The sequence below is a fragment of the Eptatretus burgeri genome, chromosome 11, assembly GCF_056783735.1.
Source record: "Eptatretus burgeri isolate ZD-2024b chromosome 11, Ebu_testis_v1, whole genome shotgun sequence".
Taxonomy (NCBI): domain Eukaryota; kingdom Metazoa; phylum Chordata; class Myxini; order Myxiniformes; family Myxinidae; genus Eptatretus; species Eptatretus burgeri.
Window position 1 is genome coordinate 77,262,462 of NC_140971.1, and position 19,801 is coordinate 77,282,262.

The following is a 19,801-nucleotide window of genomic DNA, read 5'->3' on the forward strand; positions in this document are numbered from 1 at the left end:
TCAGTGAGACCGGGTGGCTCTCGACATTGACCAGTGTCCATTCAATGTCACTGTTCTTTCTGCCTCGATCGGTGTGGTCGAGTTGTGGCCACTTCCATTTAGTCCTGTGTGGCTCCTCAAAGTCGAGGGTTCAAATGTTCCAAATGTGGAGAAACTGATTATATTCATCCACACTTTGTTTATGTATTTCTTGTGAAATTGAATATTCAAAATCTGTTATTTTTCTTGGTCGAGTCTGTTATTGTGTCTGTTTGTTACTTTGTAAAATCCAAGATTTTTCAAGAATATTGGTTGGTCTTGAGTGTTTATCTGTCCGTCTCTGTCAACCGCCTTCCGGTCACAATTTTAAACCTATCTCCACAAACTTCACCAAGTTGTCGAGGTAGTCACAACTAAGAAGCCTCTTGATTTTGAGTTCAACGGTCAAACTTCTAAAATCGTTAACTTGAACATAAAACAGCAATTGCAGAGTGCATCACTGACTTGTGAAAGCAACTCTTTTTGAGGTCAAAAGGTCAACTTTATAAAATAAATTTTCTTCCGATTGACCTGAACTTTGATTAAGATTGTCAATTTTAATTGGAATGAAATGGACAATTTGATGTTCACATGGCAACTTTTTTTTTGGGGGGGGGGGGTAGTGGGGGGTGTGGGAATTTGCAAGTATCGTGCTGAGCACGACATATATCTTGTTTGTTTGTCAATCGCCTACAGGTCACAATTTTAAATCGATCTTCACGAAACTTCTTCACTTGGTGGAGTTCATCATAAGCAACAAGCCTGTTGCTTTTGAGGTCAAAAGGTCAACATTGGTCAAAGTTCAACAACTTTGTCAAATTTCTAAAATCCTCAATTTTCATCCCATTGACTTGAAATTTAAACAGGATTTGCATATTAAACCACTCCATCAGGCCAGACGGATGTATATTGTGTGTGCCAGATAAGAATTGTAGCATGAAACGGCTCACAAAAACTTTTACAGAAGCCAAAAATACTTGGAGATGTGCCTCTGCACAATGAAGGATTTGGATAACTTTCTGATCGACTCGTCTAAAAGGTGGCTATCTTGCTGTCCATATTACAAAAACTCCCAATCTTGTGGGCCCATGAAAGGCCTGAAGGATCATAAACTACTGTTGCATAGACTACTGAGTGATATTCTGGCCAGGCACTGTAGTCTGAAGATAGAGAAACCTTCTCCAAGCACAATAAAAGGCTGTTTGGTTCCATTAGGCCTGTGTCGGTCACATCCGTTTTTACCTAAACCTAGATGATTAACACTGATAGGAAGGTCATATCTTGGGTTTGTCGATGTACAGGGTAAGTTGAAATGATGATATTTACAATGAATCATATTGAAGGGTGGGTGGAAGTCAGAGTTTTGTGGGCTGTGGAGCACCATTATAATTTTTTTATTTGGTTCTGGGGCCACAAGATAAATTGCACTTGATTGTTGCATCTATTGGTGAAAGGTGTTTGTTTGTGTTTGTTGCTACCACTGCTGCCGCTAGCTTATTGTATTAACAGGAAATGATAAGAACCTAACACTTCTCATCCACTGATATTTTTCGTATTCCTCTATTTCTGTGAGTATGGAATTTCATCCAGGAACACAACCATTGGGGTTAACCATTACGAAATTGCCACTCTTTTTGTCTAAATGCTGAAAATTGTGTTTAAAAGACTTTGAATTCACATTTTGTGTGTCCAGTGAGCCAAACTGAGTCAGGGTAAATACACACCGTCCGCAAAAAGGCCTCGTTTTGAAGGTCGCGTATTGGTTCATCATTCAAAAGCTGAAAGCCCATTCCAAAAAAGGTCGCAAAATGTGTTTTTGAAGTCCAAAAGGCAAGGTCGCGGCGAATTTCATACCAGTCTCTGCCCACTTGTTTGTTTATTTTCCTCTTCATATCTGCACCACCAGCTAACCAGTCTCCATTGTCATCCTTCCCACGAGGGTGGGAGTTGTGGTCAATGTATAGCGGTGACAGATACCTGCAAAAAATCTTCTTGACTGCAAAATGCCTTTTCTGGTACAAAAGAAACCCTTTTCCCACTCTCCCAACAAGACATTTAGATGCATGTTTTTAAATCCCATCTTCCTGTGATGGAAGAAGAAAAAGGAGCAGCAGGACCTCGACCTTGCATGTCGTGCTTTCTGCTCTCCTCAAATAATAAAAATGGTTCCATTGGATAGGTAATAATCCATTTATTAAGAACAAAGAACAACAACCAAACCGGTGTTGTGTAGTGTAGTGTAGTTATGTTTAAACTGGCTCTCCCTAATGGGTGTGCTCGTACACCTGATGAAACTTTTAGTCGCTCTCCAAGTCAACTTTTCTGAGTGCAAACCTTCATCTAGTCATTATGGATAAGTTGCTAGTATAATTTGCTGACTGTCAAGAAGCTTATCCATAGCGACCAGAAGACTTTGAATTTCTCAAGTCTTTTTTTCTGCCAAATAGCATTTGTGGTTGAGAGCCATGAGTCTGACATCAAGATACAAGGGTTCAGATGGTGTTGATTAGTTTGAACATTTCTATGATTTCATCATCTGGCTGAAAGAGAGAATGGATTCTTTGCAAAAGTTCATCAAAGTAAAGGTTTGGATGCAAGTTTTCCTGACGTCGCCGTCGCGTTGAGAATTTTACTGTCACTGCATTGTGACAGGATGTGAAGCTGAGCGCAGCTTTAAAAACCACAGTTGGTTTCAAAGCCACCCAATGTTCACCTGTTTATACATTTATCGTTTTTAAAAGACGAGTCTAATAATTAATATTTTTTATAATTCTCTAACAATTTTTTTTTTTGGGGGGGGGGGGAGTTGGAAACCACTTAAAGCATGTAGAAATGCAAAAAAAAAAAATTTTTTCTCCAATTTCTTTTGGGGGGGGACCAAGTCCAAAATCTAATGGCATGATCCTTGGACCATACCTACCCCCCCACCAAGTTTCGTCGAAATCTTAATCACTTAAAACATGTAGAAATGCAAAAAAAAGAAATCTAAATTTTGTTGAAAAAAAAAGTTGCAAAAACATTTTTTTTTCTCGAACAATTTTTTTGGGGGGGTTGGAAATCACTTAAAATATGTAGAAATGCAAAAAAAAAAATTTTCTCTAACAATTTTTTTTTGGGGGGGGTTGGAAATCACTTAAAACGTGTAGAAATGCAAAAAAAAAAAAATCGAAATTTTGTTGAAAAAATAGTTGCAAAAAATGTTTTTCTCTAACAATTTTTGGGGGGGGCTGGAAATCACTGAAAACATTTAGAAATGCAAAAAAAAGTTGCAAAAAATGTTTTTCTCTACCAATTTTTTGGGGGGGCTGGAAATCACTTAAAACATTTAGAAATGCAAAAAAAAAGTTGCAAAAAATGTTTTTCTCTAACAATTTTTTTTTGCGGGGGGGGGGGCTGGAAATCACTTAAAACATGTAGAAATGCAAAAAAAAAATCTCCAATTTTTTTTTGGGGGGGAGGGCCAAGTCCAAAATCTAATGGCATGATCCTTGGACCATACCTAACCCCCCCACCAAGTTTCGTCGAAATCCGTCGAGGAGTTTTTCCGTAATACAAAAACTTTAACATTTTCACGCTCACGCCGGGGGTATCGCTATAGCTCTCTGTTCTTCGAACAGGCGAGCTAACAATGAAACTCGTGAACAACGTGTCGCGTCCGACCATGGACCAAGGCAGCTTGAGCTGTCTCGCCATCATGTCTATTGGCAGTAACCTGACACGCATGATTGACTTGACCATGTGGTTTCCTAGTTCGCCGTCAAATCTCAGAAAAGCAATTTTTAACTTTGAGCATCAATCACATGAATGTGATTTTAATAAAATTTACTGAAATTCGGAAAGAAAAAAAAATTCATATCAACTTGGGCCTTCAGAGATGCAGTTCCCAGGGCCCAATATTTCTTCAACTGGTCCTGATGATACCAGATCCTAATATATGGAGTGCAGTTGATTGTGTTCTTATCAAAGATTGTTCAAACAAAGTTTGTTTAAAATTGGGGATGTTTGTGATATTCTGGCCAGGCACTGTAGTCTGAAGATAGGGAAACCTTCTGCAAGTACAACAAAAGGCTGTTTGGTTCCATTAGGCCTGTGTCAGTCACATCCATCCCCACATTCGGTGTCACAATAACTAGCATGATATCATTATCATGGGACCATTTATTCATGTGTGGTTGCAGATGGAGAGAAATGATTGAATCCATATAAATGCTGAGCGTCTTCGCATTCCCTGTGAAGAATGACGTGCTCTTTGATGCAACACTACCTGGTGTGGCCACAGCAGAATTGGTAGATTTTTTTTTTTTTTTTTTTTTTTTTTTTTTTTTTTTTTTTTTTTGAGTCCAGTTCCATTTAGCTGGGATTGCGTGGAGTTTTTCTTTGTTACCTCCACCACCAAAGAAGGATGGAGGTTGTTTTCACCCCTGTTTTTGTTTGTTTGTCTGTGTGCAGGATATCTCAAAAAGTTGTGGATGGATTTGTATGAAACTTGGTGGACATGTTGGGTGTGTGACGAGGACGAATTGATTCGATTTTGGTGAGGATTCAGATCCGGATCCCCGTACGAGAATTCTTTAAGTGATTCCTCTCCATTGAGTGAGAGAGAGCCAAAAACGATAAATCTAATACGACATCTCAAGTTGTGGATGGATTCAGATGGAACTTGGTGACTGAGTTGGGAGGTGACAAGAATAAGCCGATTTAGATTTTTGTTTGGGTCCGGATGGCGATCCAAAACGTGAACTGTTCAGCCTGGCGGCGGTGTGCCCTCTGCGGAGTGCCATTCTAGTTACTTAATGCAGTTTCTCAGGCTCGTCGAAGTGTTGCCATAGATATAGACCACGCACTAACATACAGATTATGCATAACTTTACATCAGACAAGCACGGCCGTTGACCTTGGTGTTGAGGCATGGACAAAATTTGAGATCTGTGATTGTCCATTTGTATTTCCATGAATTTTTTTTTTTCGTGTAATAAATCTTCTTTGCTATAATGTATACACTGATGAGCCAAAACATTATGACCATTCACAGGTGACGTGAATAACATTGATTATCTTGTAACAATGGCACCTGTCAAGGGGTGGGGTATATGAGGCAGCAAGTGAACAGTCAGTTCTTGAAGTTGTTGTGTTGGATGCAGGAGAAATGGCCAGGAGTAAAGACCTGAGCAACTTTGACAAGGCCCAAATTGTTATGGCCAGACGACTGGGTTAGGGCATCTCTGAAATGGCAAAGCTTGTGGGGTGCTCCCGGTTAGCGGTGGTGAGTGTCTACTGATAGTGGTCCAAGGAGGGACAAACCACAAACCAGCAACAGGGTGTTGGGCACCCAAGGCTCATCGATGCGCGAGGGCAACAAAGGCTATCACGTCTGGTCCGAACTGACAGAAGGTCTACTGTGGCACAAGTCACAGGAAATTTTAATGGTGGTCATGGAAGGAATGTGTCACAATCTACATTGCATCGTACCCTGCTGCGTATGGGGCTGCGTAGCCGCAGACCGGTCAGAGTGCCAATGATGACTCCTGTCCACCATTGAAAGCACCTACAATGGGCACACGAGCGTCGGAACTGGACCTTGGAGTCGTGGAAGAAGGGTCGCCTGGTCCGATGAGTCCCGTTTTCTTTTAGATCACGTGGATGGCCGTGTACGTGTGCGCCGTCTACCTGGGGAAGTGATGGCACCAGGATGCACTGTGGGAAGATGACAAGCCGGTGGAGAGAGTGTGATGCTCTGGGCAATGTTCTGCTGGGAAACCTTGGGTCCGGCCATTCATGTGGACGTCAATTTGACACGTGTCACCTACCTAAACATCGTTGCAGACCAGGTACACCCCTTCATGGCAATGGTATTCCCTGATGGCAGTGGCCTCCATCATCAGGATAATGTGCCCTGCCACACTGCACACATTGTTTTGGGAATGGTTTGAGGAACATGATGAAGTGTTCACGGTGTTGCCCTGGCCTCCAAATTCTCCAGATCTCAATCCGATTGAGCATCTGTGGGATGTGCTGGACCAACCAACAATCCATGGTGGCTCCACCTCACAATTTACAGGACTCGAAGGATCTGCTGCTAATGTTTTGGTGCCAAATACCACAGGACACCTTCAGGGGTCTTGTAGGGTCCATACCTCGGTGGGTCGGCACTGTTTGGGCGTCACACGGAGGACCAACAGCATATTATGCAGGTGGTCATAATGTTTGGGGTTATCAGTGTATATGTTACAATTACACTGTTGGTATTTTAATTATTTTTTTCTTTCATTTATTTATGTATTTGTTTTGCCACATTGGTGCAGTTGCTTTTTTTTTTGCACAACCCTTAATCCAACATTGGCATAAAATTTACAAAAAAACCATAATTCTTACCCCCCGCCCCCCCGTCCTCCATCTTTTTCCCTTCCAGCTATACTCTATGTAATGGGTGCTCTTGGTCCAGCAGTTGGATACTTGATGGGCAGCTGGTTTGTCAGTTGCTATGTGCACCCTAATGAGGAAGGAACACTGACACAGCTCGATCCAGGGTTCGTCGGCAACTGGTAATTTTTTATGATCCTCGACTTTGATTGGATCCACCTTGTAAAGTAAAGATCATGCTGCAATCAAAACAAATATGGCTTTCGAACATTGGTCTGTGTAAATGCTGCAGTTAATGTTTATAAAAATGACGAATAATGGATGTAAAACATACTTTTTTCAGTCTTTCAGGGATTTTTTTTTCCTTCCCTTTTCCCTCTTTCTCACAATCACAGGTGGAGCGGTTTTTTGCTGTGTGCAGTGGCCATCCTTATTTTCTCTCTACCAATCTTGACCTTCCCTCGAAGCCTCAGGCTTAGTGCTGCACACCAGCCCAAAGTGACGGATGGGGATCAGACGCGAGACTTTGGTGACCTGACATGTGGAAACTTGCAGGAATTGCACGAGGAAGCCTTTTCCCTCCCCAAACCTCTCCACTTTGGGAAAGAGATTCGAGGTGATTTTTCTCTTCTGACGCAATCGACCATTAGACATTGGCACCTTAGACAAGAGGGTTTGGCTCCGCCAAAATGTTAATGCCCGAAATGTCCACTTTTCCTTGCTTCCCATGGCAGTTAGCGTGCCTCGAACGTTCTGTTGAGTTGATCCATTAAATGGGCCTGGTTGATGATTCTACCATCAACATTGAACTTATATGGTCCTGGTTTATGATTCATTGAAGGACTACAGTTTGTGTGTGTGTGTGTGTGTGTGTGTGTGTGTGTGTGTGTGTGTGTGTGTGTGTGTGTGTGTGTGAGATCACCCGATGGGCAGCTTGTCACATACAGCCTCACATATGCTGTCACAGTGGTTTTAGACCAGGAAATGTGTGATACGAGTCAAAGGTTGTTAACCTAACGCAATAATATATGATAACTAGAACGGCACTCAGTGGAGTGCACACCTCCGCCAGGCTGAACTGTTTACATTTTGTATCCCACTGATTGGCCAGATCTGCATTCGGACCTGAACCAAAATATAACAGCTTGTTCTTGTCACCTACCAAAACTCATCCACCAAGTTTTGACCGAATCCATCACAACTTTTTGAAATATCATGAAAACCATGTATCATTTTTGGCCCCATCTCTCAATAATGAAGAATCACTTGATAAGTTAAAAAAAAAACATTCATGGATCTGGATGTGGACCTTCACCAACATCGAATTGATGTGTCCTTGTCACACACACACAACCTGTCCACCAATTTTCGTCCGAATCAGTCCACAACGTTTTTTTAGATAGCTTGCTGACAGACAGACAAATGGGTGAAAACTTCCGTCCACCTTTGGTGGCAGAAGTAATTAGAATTATTTACTTTGTCATATGAGTTGGGGATTATCATGAGAGAGGTCCTCAAACCTTCACCCGACCTCTGGTCCTGAGACCGCCGGCAATAGATAACTCTGCAGTCCAATTGGCAACTGTGGCCGCCGATTCGAATCACCGGCCTTGGCAGGGTCTTTGCTCCTTGGTTATGTGTTACCTTACTGTTGGCATAGCAACCCTAATAAGGGGTCATGCTCTCAGTAGCCACACATCTATTTGGTATGCACGGCTGAGCGAACTGTGGATGGCTGTTTGCTAATCCCAGAGCCAATCTGTGGGGCAAAACTTCCCGTCTAAATTTCCACACAATGTCAGACCAATGCAGTAAAGGACGAGAGTGAGTATGCCAGAAATGTTTAACAGCTTAACAAGCACATTTATTCAACAAGAACAACAAGGTTTATTCAATGGGAAATGGCAGGTAATTACGATGGATGGACAGAGATCACAATGAAAAGGCACAATTATGGGATACATGAGGAAGCAGACTAACTTATCACTTATGTACCCCACTGATATGGTCTTATTTATGCTAAACACAGGACATGGCATTCCAGGGAAATGTAGAGAGGAAGAAAGTAGAGTGCTGAGGGAGCATGGGTCTGGCTCCTGCCTCGTATTACACAGATTTGTGCAGCATACCAGCTCCCCCTTGGTGGCTCTCATGGTCCGAACTGGCAGACATTAACGCAGGTTTGGCCAAAGGACTTGAGCTTGATGGGCAAGAACGAGACTAATCAAAAGTCCCAGAAGATGAGACTAGTCGAGACCTCCCGGCAAGTGGGACGAGTGGAGTGTGGTCCTGGCAGGCAAAGTGTGGTGGATCGCAGCACAATGAGTCAAAACCTCCTGGAAGATGAGACGAGTGGAGTATCGAGCATCAAGATCTACATGGAAAGGCTATTTGGTCCACGAGAGTGCTTGTCGATCTCCATGGAAATACACCGAGAATGCCCGCTGATTCCCGTGGAAAGGCATCTGGGATGTGCTTAATGATCTCTGTTGAAAAGGCATCTCGAAGATCTGCCAATCCCTGTGGAAAGGCGTCCGGAATCCCTTGAGCACGAAGAGTTCTAGCCTTTTACCACCACCGAAAGGTGGTGTGGTTATGGCTCCTCTCATTTGGTCATCTTCACAGTCAATGTCGCCTTCTCATTGGCTTCTGCCTGGCCAGAGCGTCGGAGGGTTCGTCCTGATGACAAACCATACCCACCCAGGCGGGCAGCTGTTGTTGTTGGCTCTGACGTAGCAGCATCATCGTGATAAATGTAGCGCCAATGATCGCCTCTATTGTGTTTTCAATGGGAGTTTTGAAGTCAAGGAAAAGAAAGGTCTCTAGTTCCACACTGGTTTGCACACTATTAACAATCTTTTGTACCAAGTTAGAATAATTCAGCTCATTGGAATTGAGCTAATCGGGTTGTGTGTGTGTGTGTGTGTGTGTGTGTGTGTGTGTGAGGGGGGTAGGGGGATGGTTTTGATGTGGGATAAAAAGGAGGGAGGGAAGGCTTGAAGGGGTAGTGTAAAGTGGGTGGTTTGAGGGGAGGTGTTTGAGATGGTGGAATGAAACGGTGAATTCAGGTGAAGTGAGGGAATTTTTTCATTGAGTTTACGGGGTTTGAAAGGCAAAGAGCGAGGGGCCGGCGATGGATGGGTAGCTGGAGTTAAAGAAGGGTCAAAAGATGGATTGTTGGGCTAAAATTTGGAGAATCGGGGAACATTACTCCGGCAATGAACATGCTAAAATCACAACACATCTCCCTCCCAAAATCCCTCCGAACAATGGTTAGGAAATCTATTTAATTACAAACTAAATAAATATCTGTCTGGGTTGGCTTAATGGTTCAGGTGGTGGGCTTTGGATCCAAGGGTCCTGAGTTCAAATCCCACTCAGCTGTTGTATTTATACCAGGTGGAGTTAACTCTGCCTGTCATCCTTCTGAGGTCAGCAAAATGAGTTCCAGCATGCTGGTATATTGTGTCGGAGTGATGACCCGTCCAGGATTGTGTCCAATAGCCAAGGAGACCGCTTAGGCAGCACCAACGCTCTGCACAGAGTATGGTCCCAATCTCCTCCTCCTGTGTGGGGAAAATCCAACGTGTGTTTATTATTATTTTTTTTTTTTAATTTCCCCATCACTACAACAGTATTGTGGCTGGTTGCCATTGTGTTTTGGCTGTATTCTTTTCAAGGATTGCGTCGTTCATATAATTATCTAAATTTCATCTTCACTAAATACCCAGATCAAAGTTGTGACACATGAGATCCACAATGCACTCTGTTTCCTGCAGATCTTCCTCGAGCGGCCCTACATATCTGCAGCAACTTCACTTTCCTGTTCGTGAGCCTCGCCTACACAGCGGAGATCGCCATCGTTACGGCTTTCATCACTTTTATTCCAAAATTTCTGGAGTTGCAGTTTTCTGTGTCGGCTTCACATGCAAATTTTTACACAGGTGTGTAGTGTGTGGGCCACCAATGTTTGTTGTTTGGGGTGATGGGGGTGGGGGGGGTGTTGGGAGGGCAGCAAGTCTTGAGAAATGTATTTTGGCTTTGGCTGCAAAGTTTACTAGTTTTCCAAAGTTGATCATATTAGGTGTATTTATGGAATATTAATTTATTTTACCGAGCTGCATAACCTTTAGTAAATTTTTGTAAGATGAAACTTGTACATTAATGTACACTTGGAAAGCCTGTGAAGGAACATTAATGAATAGCACTTGGTAAAATGTCATGAGAAGTAGACAAATGGAATTTGGGCCTCCAGGTGATAGTTTTCCTTGGTATTTCAATATGCCTTTCAGCGGAGAGAAAATTAATTGCTTTATCTTTTGGATTATTTCCCAAGATGCATGTTAGACCAAATATAATGGTTTACTGTGTTGTATTTATCGTAAGTAGTCGATTACTGGAGTCGTTTTGAAATAACACTTCATTTCCTTCTCGTTTCTCATGAAGTTCCGCTGAATAGGTCGGAGTTTCTTGAACTCTTCTCATTCTGCCATAATTTTTCTATTCCTCTAACATCCCAGAGTCCAAATTGTTTTGAGAATATAAGTTTGATAGAAGAAGCACAATAATCGTTTTCGATGGTATTGTACAAATGTCTCATTGTGGGTTTTTTAATTTTTTTTATTTTTATGTTGAAGTTGAATGAAACATTATAGACTCGGCAAAATTTGTGAAAATGTGGATATTTAAAGTGCTGAAGGCAAATGGTGTTAATTTATGGCATACAAGCTATTTAGGGGTATTGAGGGGTGCTGAACTCAAATCTGATGTATACGCAGCTCAAAAATGGCCGATAATGCCTTAAAATTGAGAAATCCAAGATGGCCGCCATCGACGGGCTGAAATGTATTAATGTTCATATCTTTTTGACTAAACGAGGTAGAAACTTGAATGAAATGTTCCTTTGGAATTTTTTCATATATGGGGAATCCAATGCCATATTCAGTTTTGATATATAATGTGAAGAAACTGATTCAAGATGAATAATTCGTCGACCAGATAAGATCTACAAGCAGGCTGATCCAATGTGTCCAGGAATAATTTACTCAGTTTGCAGTTTTTTTTCTCATTGTAGATATATCCAATATATTATAATCCAAATACTAATAATATAATATATAATAATAATATGGAGGGCTCACAATCCCACAGGGGGCTACCTGTGGACCGTCCACTTCCTGTTGGCTAAGCCGTTATGGTTCCCGGCAGCTCTTGTAGTTGATGACCCGAATGCTGAATTCTGGTGGGACTATGTGAATATGTTCAGCATCCTACTCTGCTTCACAAGAGCGCAACGTGATGGATCATGGGATCTCCACCTATATGCGTTCAAACGTATGCTGCCATTCTTATTCAGGTACGATCAGGAAAACTATGCCAGATGGGGTACTGTATACCTGGCTGAGATGTCGGTTCTCCCACCAGAAGTCCTCCTTGAATTCCAGGAAGGCAACTTCGTAGTAAAACGCACTGATCGACGCTTCAATCAGGTTTCGGCGGACCAAAGTACGGAATGGCTAAAGGCTACAGGAAAAAAGAGCGGAGGCTTAGTAGGTATCACCAGCATAGCATCCGCACTCAGTAGATGGACATTGTGGTATAATCTGAGAACGGGCATATCTTCTCAGACAACAGCAATGATGGGACTGCCAACGGACGATGAAGACGATGAGTACACACACAGTGAGTGCACGAAAAGTAGGATGAAGAAAGACGACTCTGAAGAAGGCAGCATAATTGTATCGTTAAAACATCATGGCGTGTTTCAAGATGGCGGTGACACATTGAAGAACATTATCACCAAGGATGTGGTCACGCCTGTGATTCAAGAATCTCTGCTTAGTGCAGAACACCTTGGACAGGCGCAAATGAAAGTCTTCATGGACAAACATCTGTGTGAGCTTCCAGATAGTAACCAGCACCTGGATCTGAAATCACCCATTAAAAAGAATAAGGCCAAGACATATGCCTCTTTGTACGAAGTCGTGCAACTTTCCTAGGGCAAGCAAAACACTATCAAAGTGGACAGGAACATTCTACAAAGGCTCATAGCAGCTTATAGAGCAGGGCGCAAGGTAAACCTAGAAAACATCCTCAAGCATGAACTCATGACCGTCCCACTATCTTTGGCCACAACTAGTGGTAGTCTACATTCCACCAACAAGTCTGTGTTAGCAAACATACTGACGCAACAAGTCCAAACTCCTGCAAATGTTACACTCGATGAATGCAGCTTCCTGCTCATTGATGGCCAAGCACTCGTGATGGCACTTGGAAAGCCGCCTGACATTAGAACGTTTGGTGACTATGCCAACACATTTGCTAAGAATGTATTCAAGATGGGAGCAAAATACCAGAGGATCGACGTAGTCTTCGACAGGTATCAAGGTGAATCAATTAAAGCAGGTACCAGGACCAAACGCAAGCAGCGCCACCGACCGGTACGTCGTCAAATAGATAACGAGCCATCAGTTCTTCTCCCATCAGACTGGTCTAGCTTTATGGCACTCGAGGAAAATAAAGCAGATCTCGCTTTACTACTTTCAAACCATCGGATTGAACACAGCCTGAGAGATGGACCAGTGGTTGTAGTGGCAGGGGGGTTCGCCGAAGCGACCACTGTCAAGTCATCTGATCCAGATCTCGAAGTTTCCTCTCTGAGGGCTGACCACGAAGAAGCTGATACCCGGCTGATTTTGCACTGCATCCATGCTGATATGGAAACGATAGTTGTCAGTACGTGATACAGACGTGCTTCTTCTACTTCTAGCACACTATGACAGAATGAAATGTACACGTCTCTACATGAAAGCTGGGACGTCGAAGGCTCCAAAGTATTTCCCAGTACATGAAATTCGCATGTTGCTATCTGCTGGTCAAGTGGACACACTACTTGCCTTCCATGCCGTAACCGGCTGTGATAGTGTGTCTCAGTTCAGTTGCCACAGAAAGAAAACAGCCTGGCAGGTGTTCCAGCAACATCATACTGATCTGATTGGCCTAGGCAAGGGCCCTCTCACGGAAAACATAGCTATATCAACAGAGAAATTCATCCGCAAGATATTTGGCGTGCCCGAGGTCGATACATGCAACAAAGCACGAGTCAAGTTGTTTTGTATTGGTCGTGCAGAAGAGACTCTGCCACCAACCTCAGATGCAGCAAAGTTTCACATCATGCGTTCACACTATCAAGCAAGTGTCTGGAGCCAAGCACACTCACAATATCCTGCTCTTCCTCCATTGACCGAAATGGGATGGATGCACCTGGACGGTCAGTTAGTGCCCCGGCTACTCTCTCTGCCACCTATCCCGAAAGCATGCAGGGAGATCACCTCATGTGGTTGTACGAAGGGGTTCCTCAGCCAACGCTGCAGGAAAATTCACATGAAATGCATCGAGGCATGCAACTGCAGGAAACTTGGCGACAACTGCCGGAACAGTCATGACGACCGGGAATAAGTTCATGTGTGCACATCTACCTGTACACACAATGAAGGACTGTATATAACGCTCTGACAGCAAATATGATAAACTCATGCAATTCATGCACGATTAAATCAAAAATTCTTGTCATTGTTCTCGTGTTACAAATAAACAAATTGCTTGTCAAATGTTGGTTTACGTCGAAGCACGTCAGTGTTATTTGGGGGTACCTTACTTTGCCAAGCCAAAATGGGTATTGCATCCCTAATCTGTTTCCTGCTAACATTTGAATCATACGTAGTGCCTCTGGGCTTTAAAAAATGGGCGGTCTGTGTTCCTGGTGGGGAGGGAGAGGGATGGGGCTTCTGGATCTTATCTGGTCGACAAATTATTATTCATCTTCAAAAAAGACAATTTTTGGCTGTTCTTAGAGCACCCTTATTCTGGACATTTCTGTCTGTCTGTCCGCGAAACTTTGGTCAAGCCTAGAGGCTAAACCACTCAACCGATTCCAATGAAATTTGGTAGGTAGGACCAATATTTCTGGGAATCGTGTGCTTTCAAATATGGGACCCCGGAGCCTAACAACGGCATAGCAGCGGCCCTTTAAAGTGGTCAAAAAATAGAAAAATCGAAGCTTAGAGTTCTGTGCGTAATCTATCAAGCTCCCTTCATGCCAATTTACAGCCCTAACAAAAAATATTTGTAGGAGATAGGTTTTGGGCGAGTACATGTCGAACATTTCAGAAACGGTTAATTGCGAATATCTCTAAGAGAAAGAGTCTGATTTTGATGAAACTTGGGTGAAATGTGTACAATGTGGCTAGCATGTACACAAAAATGAATGGTTGCTATGCACACCTCCGTTGCTTAGCAACAGCTAAAATACTTTATCGTACATCGTACACTTATTGTGGACTATACAAAAAAATCAATACCTCCGAAAATGGACCTCCGAGGGACCTGTTTTTTTTTGTGCCCAAGGAGAATGTCTTACAGCATCATATAAAAAAATAAAATCTTTAGCGAATAGATAAATGGAATTACCAGGGCTGCCATTTGTTAGAGTCTCTTTGGAAACGCCTGAAATTTCACAAGGCGGGTTTCTGGGCACAAACTAAGAGGGCTGTGATAATCATATTTATTATGCTAAATTGATTGATAGCATGTACATGAATATCGGCTAGTCGCGTCGGCCAGCTTTCCATCTAGAGCGAGCAGCCATGTCGCCTACCTGCTTGTTGCAATAAATATGACTTTCAATTAGTTTCTTCACATTTTATATCAAAACTGAATATGGCATTGGATTCCCCATATACGAAAAACTTCCAAAGGAACATTTCATTCAAGTTTCTACCTTGTTTATTCAAAAAGATATGAACATAAATACATTTCAGCCCGTCGTTGGCGGCCATCTTGGATTCCTCAATTATAAGGCATTATCGGCCATTTTTGAGCTAGGCATACATCAGATTTGAGTTCAGCACCCCTCAATACCCCTAAATAGCTTGTATGCCATAAATTAACACCATTTGCCTTCGGGATTAAGATTTTTGGAAAATTGACCTAGTCTATTAAGTAACAATGAGACTTTATCTGGTTCTTTTTGGTGCCTTGTGACAGGTATTATTGTGGTTCCAAGTGCCAGCATCGGCCTTCTTACTGGAGGATACGTCATAAAGCGGTTGAAGCTCAGTGCTGTCGGAGCTTCCAAGCTGGCCACCATATGCTGTGCTATCTCCCTCCTGCCGTTCGTTGGTCTTGGGGTGTTGGGCTGCAATGGGATCAACCTGGCTGGAGTGACAAAGCCATATGCCAGTGGGTACGAAGGGTGCTCGGTTTGATCATCTCGTATTGAAGGTTAAGAGGCCGTCATAGGAATTGTGAATCAGGAAAGCTGTTATCAAACAAGATGATTAACCTTCTGCCTGTGAGGAGTTTAGAATTTGTGCTGAAGGGATATTTTGCTGAATGATACAATGGGATATGTGATGACCAATAAGACTGCCAGCTTCTTGCCCATCTGAACGATGCCAGTCCTCTATTTAACTTGATCAGAGTGTACTAGGGATTAAACCTATGGCTTGATTGAGACCACAAAGCCGTACTGTCGTTGTGGTTAAGAGGAGGACTGTGAAATATACTCGCCTCCATGTAGTTTCTGAACTCGTATGGATCTGAACAGCTTCTGAGCTATTCTATTTTAAGTGATTGAACCTGAAAGCTAACTCTTCACCAGGACGTGTGATGAAGCATTAAAAATAAAAACCATGCAGCATCTGTGTATGCTGATAAATGCCTCTAGAGATGCCACTTAACGATAATAGGGATTGCATTTGAATAATTTCACTAGTTGTGGATGATCCAATCGGTGTTCACAACTTGTGTTTGTTTATTTATTTATTTATTTTTATTGCTGTCGTTCCATGTCCCTCCCTAATCCTGAAGGCCCTCGCTGGTGGAAGGCCTGAAATCGAGCTGCAACTCGCACTGCATTTGCCCTTCAAACCTCTATGAACCAGTGTGTGGCTCAGATGGTCTTACATACGTAAACCCTTGCCTCGCTGGGTGTTCTGCTGTTTTCACATCTCTCACCATGGTATTGCAGTCGTCTTATTCTCCCCCTTCCCCCCCATTTTAAAAAAATATTTCCTTGGTGCCCGACTCCTTTCCATAAGCATTGTGTATTTATAATTTGCACAAAAATGGCAGAATGTCGACTCTCTCCCGATCTCCGTATTCCTAAATATAATTCTTTCCTTCCACAGTCCCCTATCCTCTTCTTCACTCAACTTTCCTTCCACTTTCTCTTCTCAATTTCCTCACCCCTCCCCCCCCTTCTGAATTTAAATCTCCATCCTTTTCTTGTGCATGTGTAATAGATACATGGCCCCTTTTGAGTTGCACCCTTTGCAGGCTGAAAGGAATGGTTTGGGTTTAGGTTGATGAGGTTTGGGTTAACCTGCTGATAAAAGACTTTTCCCATTCCTTATTTTCTCCTTGTGGATCAAAACTCCTTTTGCTGAGCAAAAATGACTTCGTGATGACTTTTATCAACTGAAGGCCGATAAGAATGTGTACAACCTGTAAAATACTCAGGACTCCATGTTGGGCCAGACCGGAAGTGACGTTTTTTCGCGATCACGGAGCACAACGAACCACAACCGGAAATCAACATACGTTACATCTCCCCCTTCAGGGTGGCAAAAGCAGTGACCAAAGTTATACAATTTCATGTGGAACAAAAAGCGATTCAGCAAGATGAATATATACTGTACTTGATAACTTACTGGCCAACCGAGTCAAGACCAATTCAACTCGGTGCTGACAAAGATCCAAACTTGGTAAAGGCAAAGTTACAATTCAACACGAATCAAGTTTATCTGGTCGACGACTGATACGACCACTTCTAGTACGGGTTACACAAGGGGAGACTGTAGGCCTCGGCGGGGTGACTGCCCTGTCTGGCTCAGGCAGCTCGACAGAACGCGCAGCATCGGTATCTGGAGGCTTCAGGTTTCACAAACCGCTTGGGCCGTCACTGACCTCACAGGTAGCATTATCACCTTCAATGAAAGGCCGATAGAGGTTAGCGCCCTCGTTGGCTACACTGGTGCTCTTACGTAAATGTCGACGATTACGGCGATAAGTATCACCCGTGTCTCGGGACCGAACCACATACGAGCGTGGCTCCGAGTGCTGCTTCACAATCACAGCTGGTATCCACCGTTTGGAACCCGGAGAAGGTTCCATTCTAACTTCGTCATTTGGATGTAATGGTGGAAGATCTTTGTGTGTGTGTGTGACGATCATTGTAGAACCTCTGTTTAGCTTTCTCCAGGTCGAAGTGTCTTTTTCACAGCAACACGGTCATAAGCCATAGGTACTAGAAGACTACGGGCAGTGGGTAGGGTATTCCTCGGACGTCTTCCCATCAGTAGTTGAGCAGGCAAAAGGTGAATGCCTTCCAATGGCGTTGTGCGATAATCCAGCAAGGCCAGGTGCTTGTCCGAACATTTTCTCCAGAGTCGTTTGATGGTTTGTACAGCCCTTTCAACTTCTTCATTTGAACGTGGATACCTGGGACTAGATGTTCTAACACAGATGCCGTGATCTTTGCATAACGTTTTCAAAAGTTGTGAGTTGTACATTGATTGTCCCATTATCATGCCGTAGAGTCTCTGGTAGACCGTGGCGACTGAACTGTGCTTTCAGTCGCTCAAGCGTTGTTCTGCAATGCAAATCCTTCACTTCGTCCACTTCGATGAATTTGGAATAACAGTCAACCGTTATCAGGTATGTCTTACCATCAAATTGGAACAGGTCTGTCCCAATTTCCCTCCAAGGTCGATCCGGTGTAGGAGTCGGTTTCAGGGGCTCAGCAGGCAAGCAGTTTTGATAGCTTTCACACTTGGAGCAGTTCTGAACAGTTTGCTCAATGTCCGCATTCATGGAGGGCCAGTATAGAACTTCCCTAGCTCGTTGTTTGCACTTGACTATTCCGAGATGCGATTCGTGAATCAGGTTCAGCATGTGTGGTCTCAGAGTAGGTGGTACAACGATTCGCATGCCTTTGTATAGGATGCCATCCATAACGGAAATTTCACTCCGGGAATCCCAGTCTGGTCGAAGATCGAATGATACACCTTGTCTGGCATCTGGCCATCCATCAACAATCATTGACTGAGTTCTAACTCAGTTGCTCTTTGAAGATCAGCATACCTCTCGTCAGAGACAGATAAAAAGTCCAACATTGAAATGTGCTCTAAGTTGTCTATTTCCGAACCAGTACCTGGCAGGTAGGCTCGAGAAAGCGTGTCCGGAAGCTGCATATCTTCCCCTTTTCTGTACCGAATATTGAGGTCATACCATTGCAATCTTCGTAGCATGCTCTGTAGTCTCATTGGAGCAGACAGCAAAGGCCTCTTGGCAATTATTTCCAGAGGTTTGTGGCCATTGTAGACGGTGACTGTTTCCCAAAGATATAACAATGAAACTTTTTGCAGGCATAGACTATGGAAAGCATCTCTCTCTCTATTTGTGCGTACCGTGTCTCAGTCTCCGTGAGAGCCCTGGAGATGTATGCAATGGGGCGGTCCTCCTGGACAAGAACTGCACCAAGTCCACTTCGACAAGCATCACAGTGAATCTCGACTGGCTTGTTGACATCGAAGTATGCAAGAACAGGCAGATGACAGCAAAGTTCCTTCAGTCTCCCAAATGCTCTGGCTTGAGCCGGTTGCCATTGATAAACAACCTCAGATTTCAGCAGTTCTCGGAGTGGAGCTAACTCTTCACTCAACCGAGGGATGAATTTTGACAAATACGTGATGAATCCGACGAAGTGCCTCACCGATTCCTTATCGGTTGGAGCCGGTATACTGCGAACTGCCTCAACTTTTACAGGATCAGGAGATGGTCCATCCTCAGACAGTATATGTCCTACATACTGTACCGACGACTGGTGGATTTTACATTTCTGCAGGTTCAACTTAAGATTGTAGTTTGTTGCCCGATCGATGACTTGTTTCAGAATTCGATCATGTACTTCCACATTTGGACCGGCGATGACAATGTCATCCATGATCGCGACTGCTCCATCAATGCCTTCAATCAATTGGTCCATAATCCTCTGAAAAATTTCGGGTGCACATTTCAGTCCAAAGGGAAGACGAAGCCACCTATACCTACCGAAAGGTGTATTGAAGCATGTCAGATAGGATGATTCCTCATCTAGTTTGATTTGTAGGAATCCTGTCTTTGCGTCGGGCACTGAGAACACCTTGGCGTGAGGTATATTTGCAACAACTTCCTCAACAGTACGCATGGGATGGTGCTCCCCCTTGATGACCTCGTTCAGATGGGATGCATCCAGACAAATTCTCAGTTTATCGTTTCTGAGAGATACCATCATTGAACTGACCCATTCCGTAGGTTTGTTCACTTTGGCAATGTATCCGTCCGATTCCATCTCCCCCAGTCGGGTTTTAATACGCGGCAA

At 43.3% G+C, this 19,801-nt stretch overlaps 1 protein-coding gene across 1 annotated transcript in view; it reads left to right on the forward strand.

Moving 5' to 3' along the window:
* The window catches only part of LOC147017425 (solute carrier organic anion transporter family member 5A1-like), a 55,744-nt gene that overhangs the window by 18,382 nt on the left and 17,561 nt on the right, over positions 1-19,801 (forward strand). Inside the window, exons 2-6 of the mRNA XM_085847083.1 lie at positions 6,428-6,560; positions 6,774-6,994; positions 10,158-10,322; positions 15,424-15,622; positions 16,249-16,399. Of these exons, the coding sequence (XP_085703209.1) occupies positions 6,428-6,560; positions 6,774-6,994; positions 10,158-10,322; positions 15,424-15,622; positions 16,249-16,399 (869 nt within the window). The remainder of the gene's footprint in view (positions 1-6,427; positions 6,561-6,773; positions 6,995-10,157; positions 10,323-15,423; positions 15,623-16,248; positions 16,400-19,801) is intronic.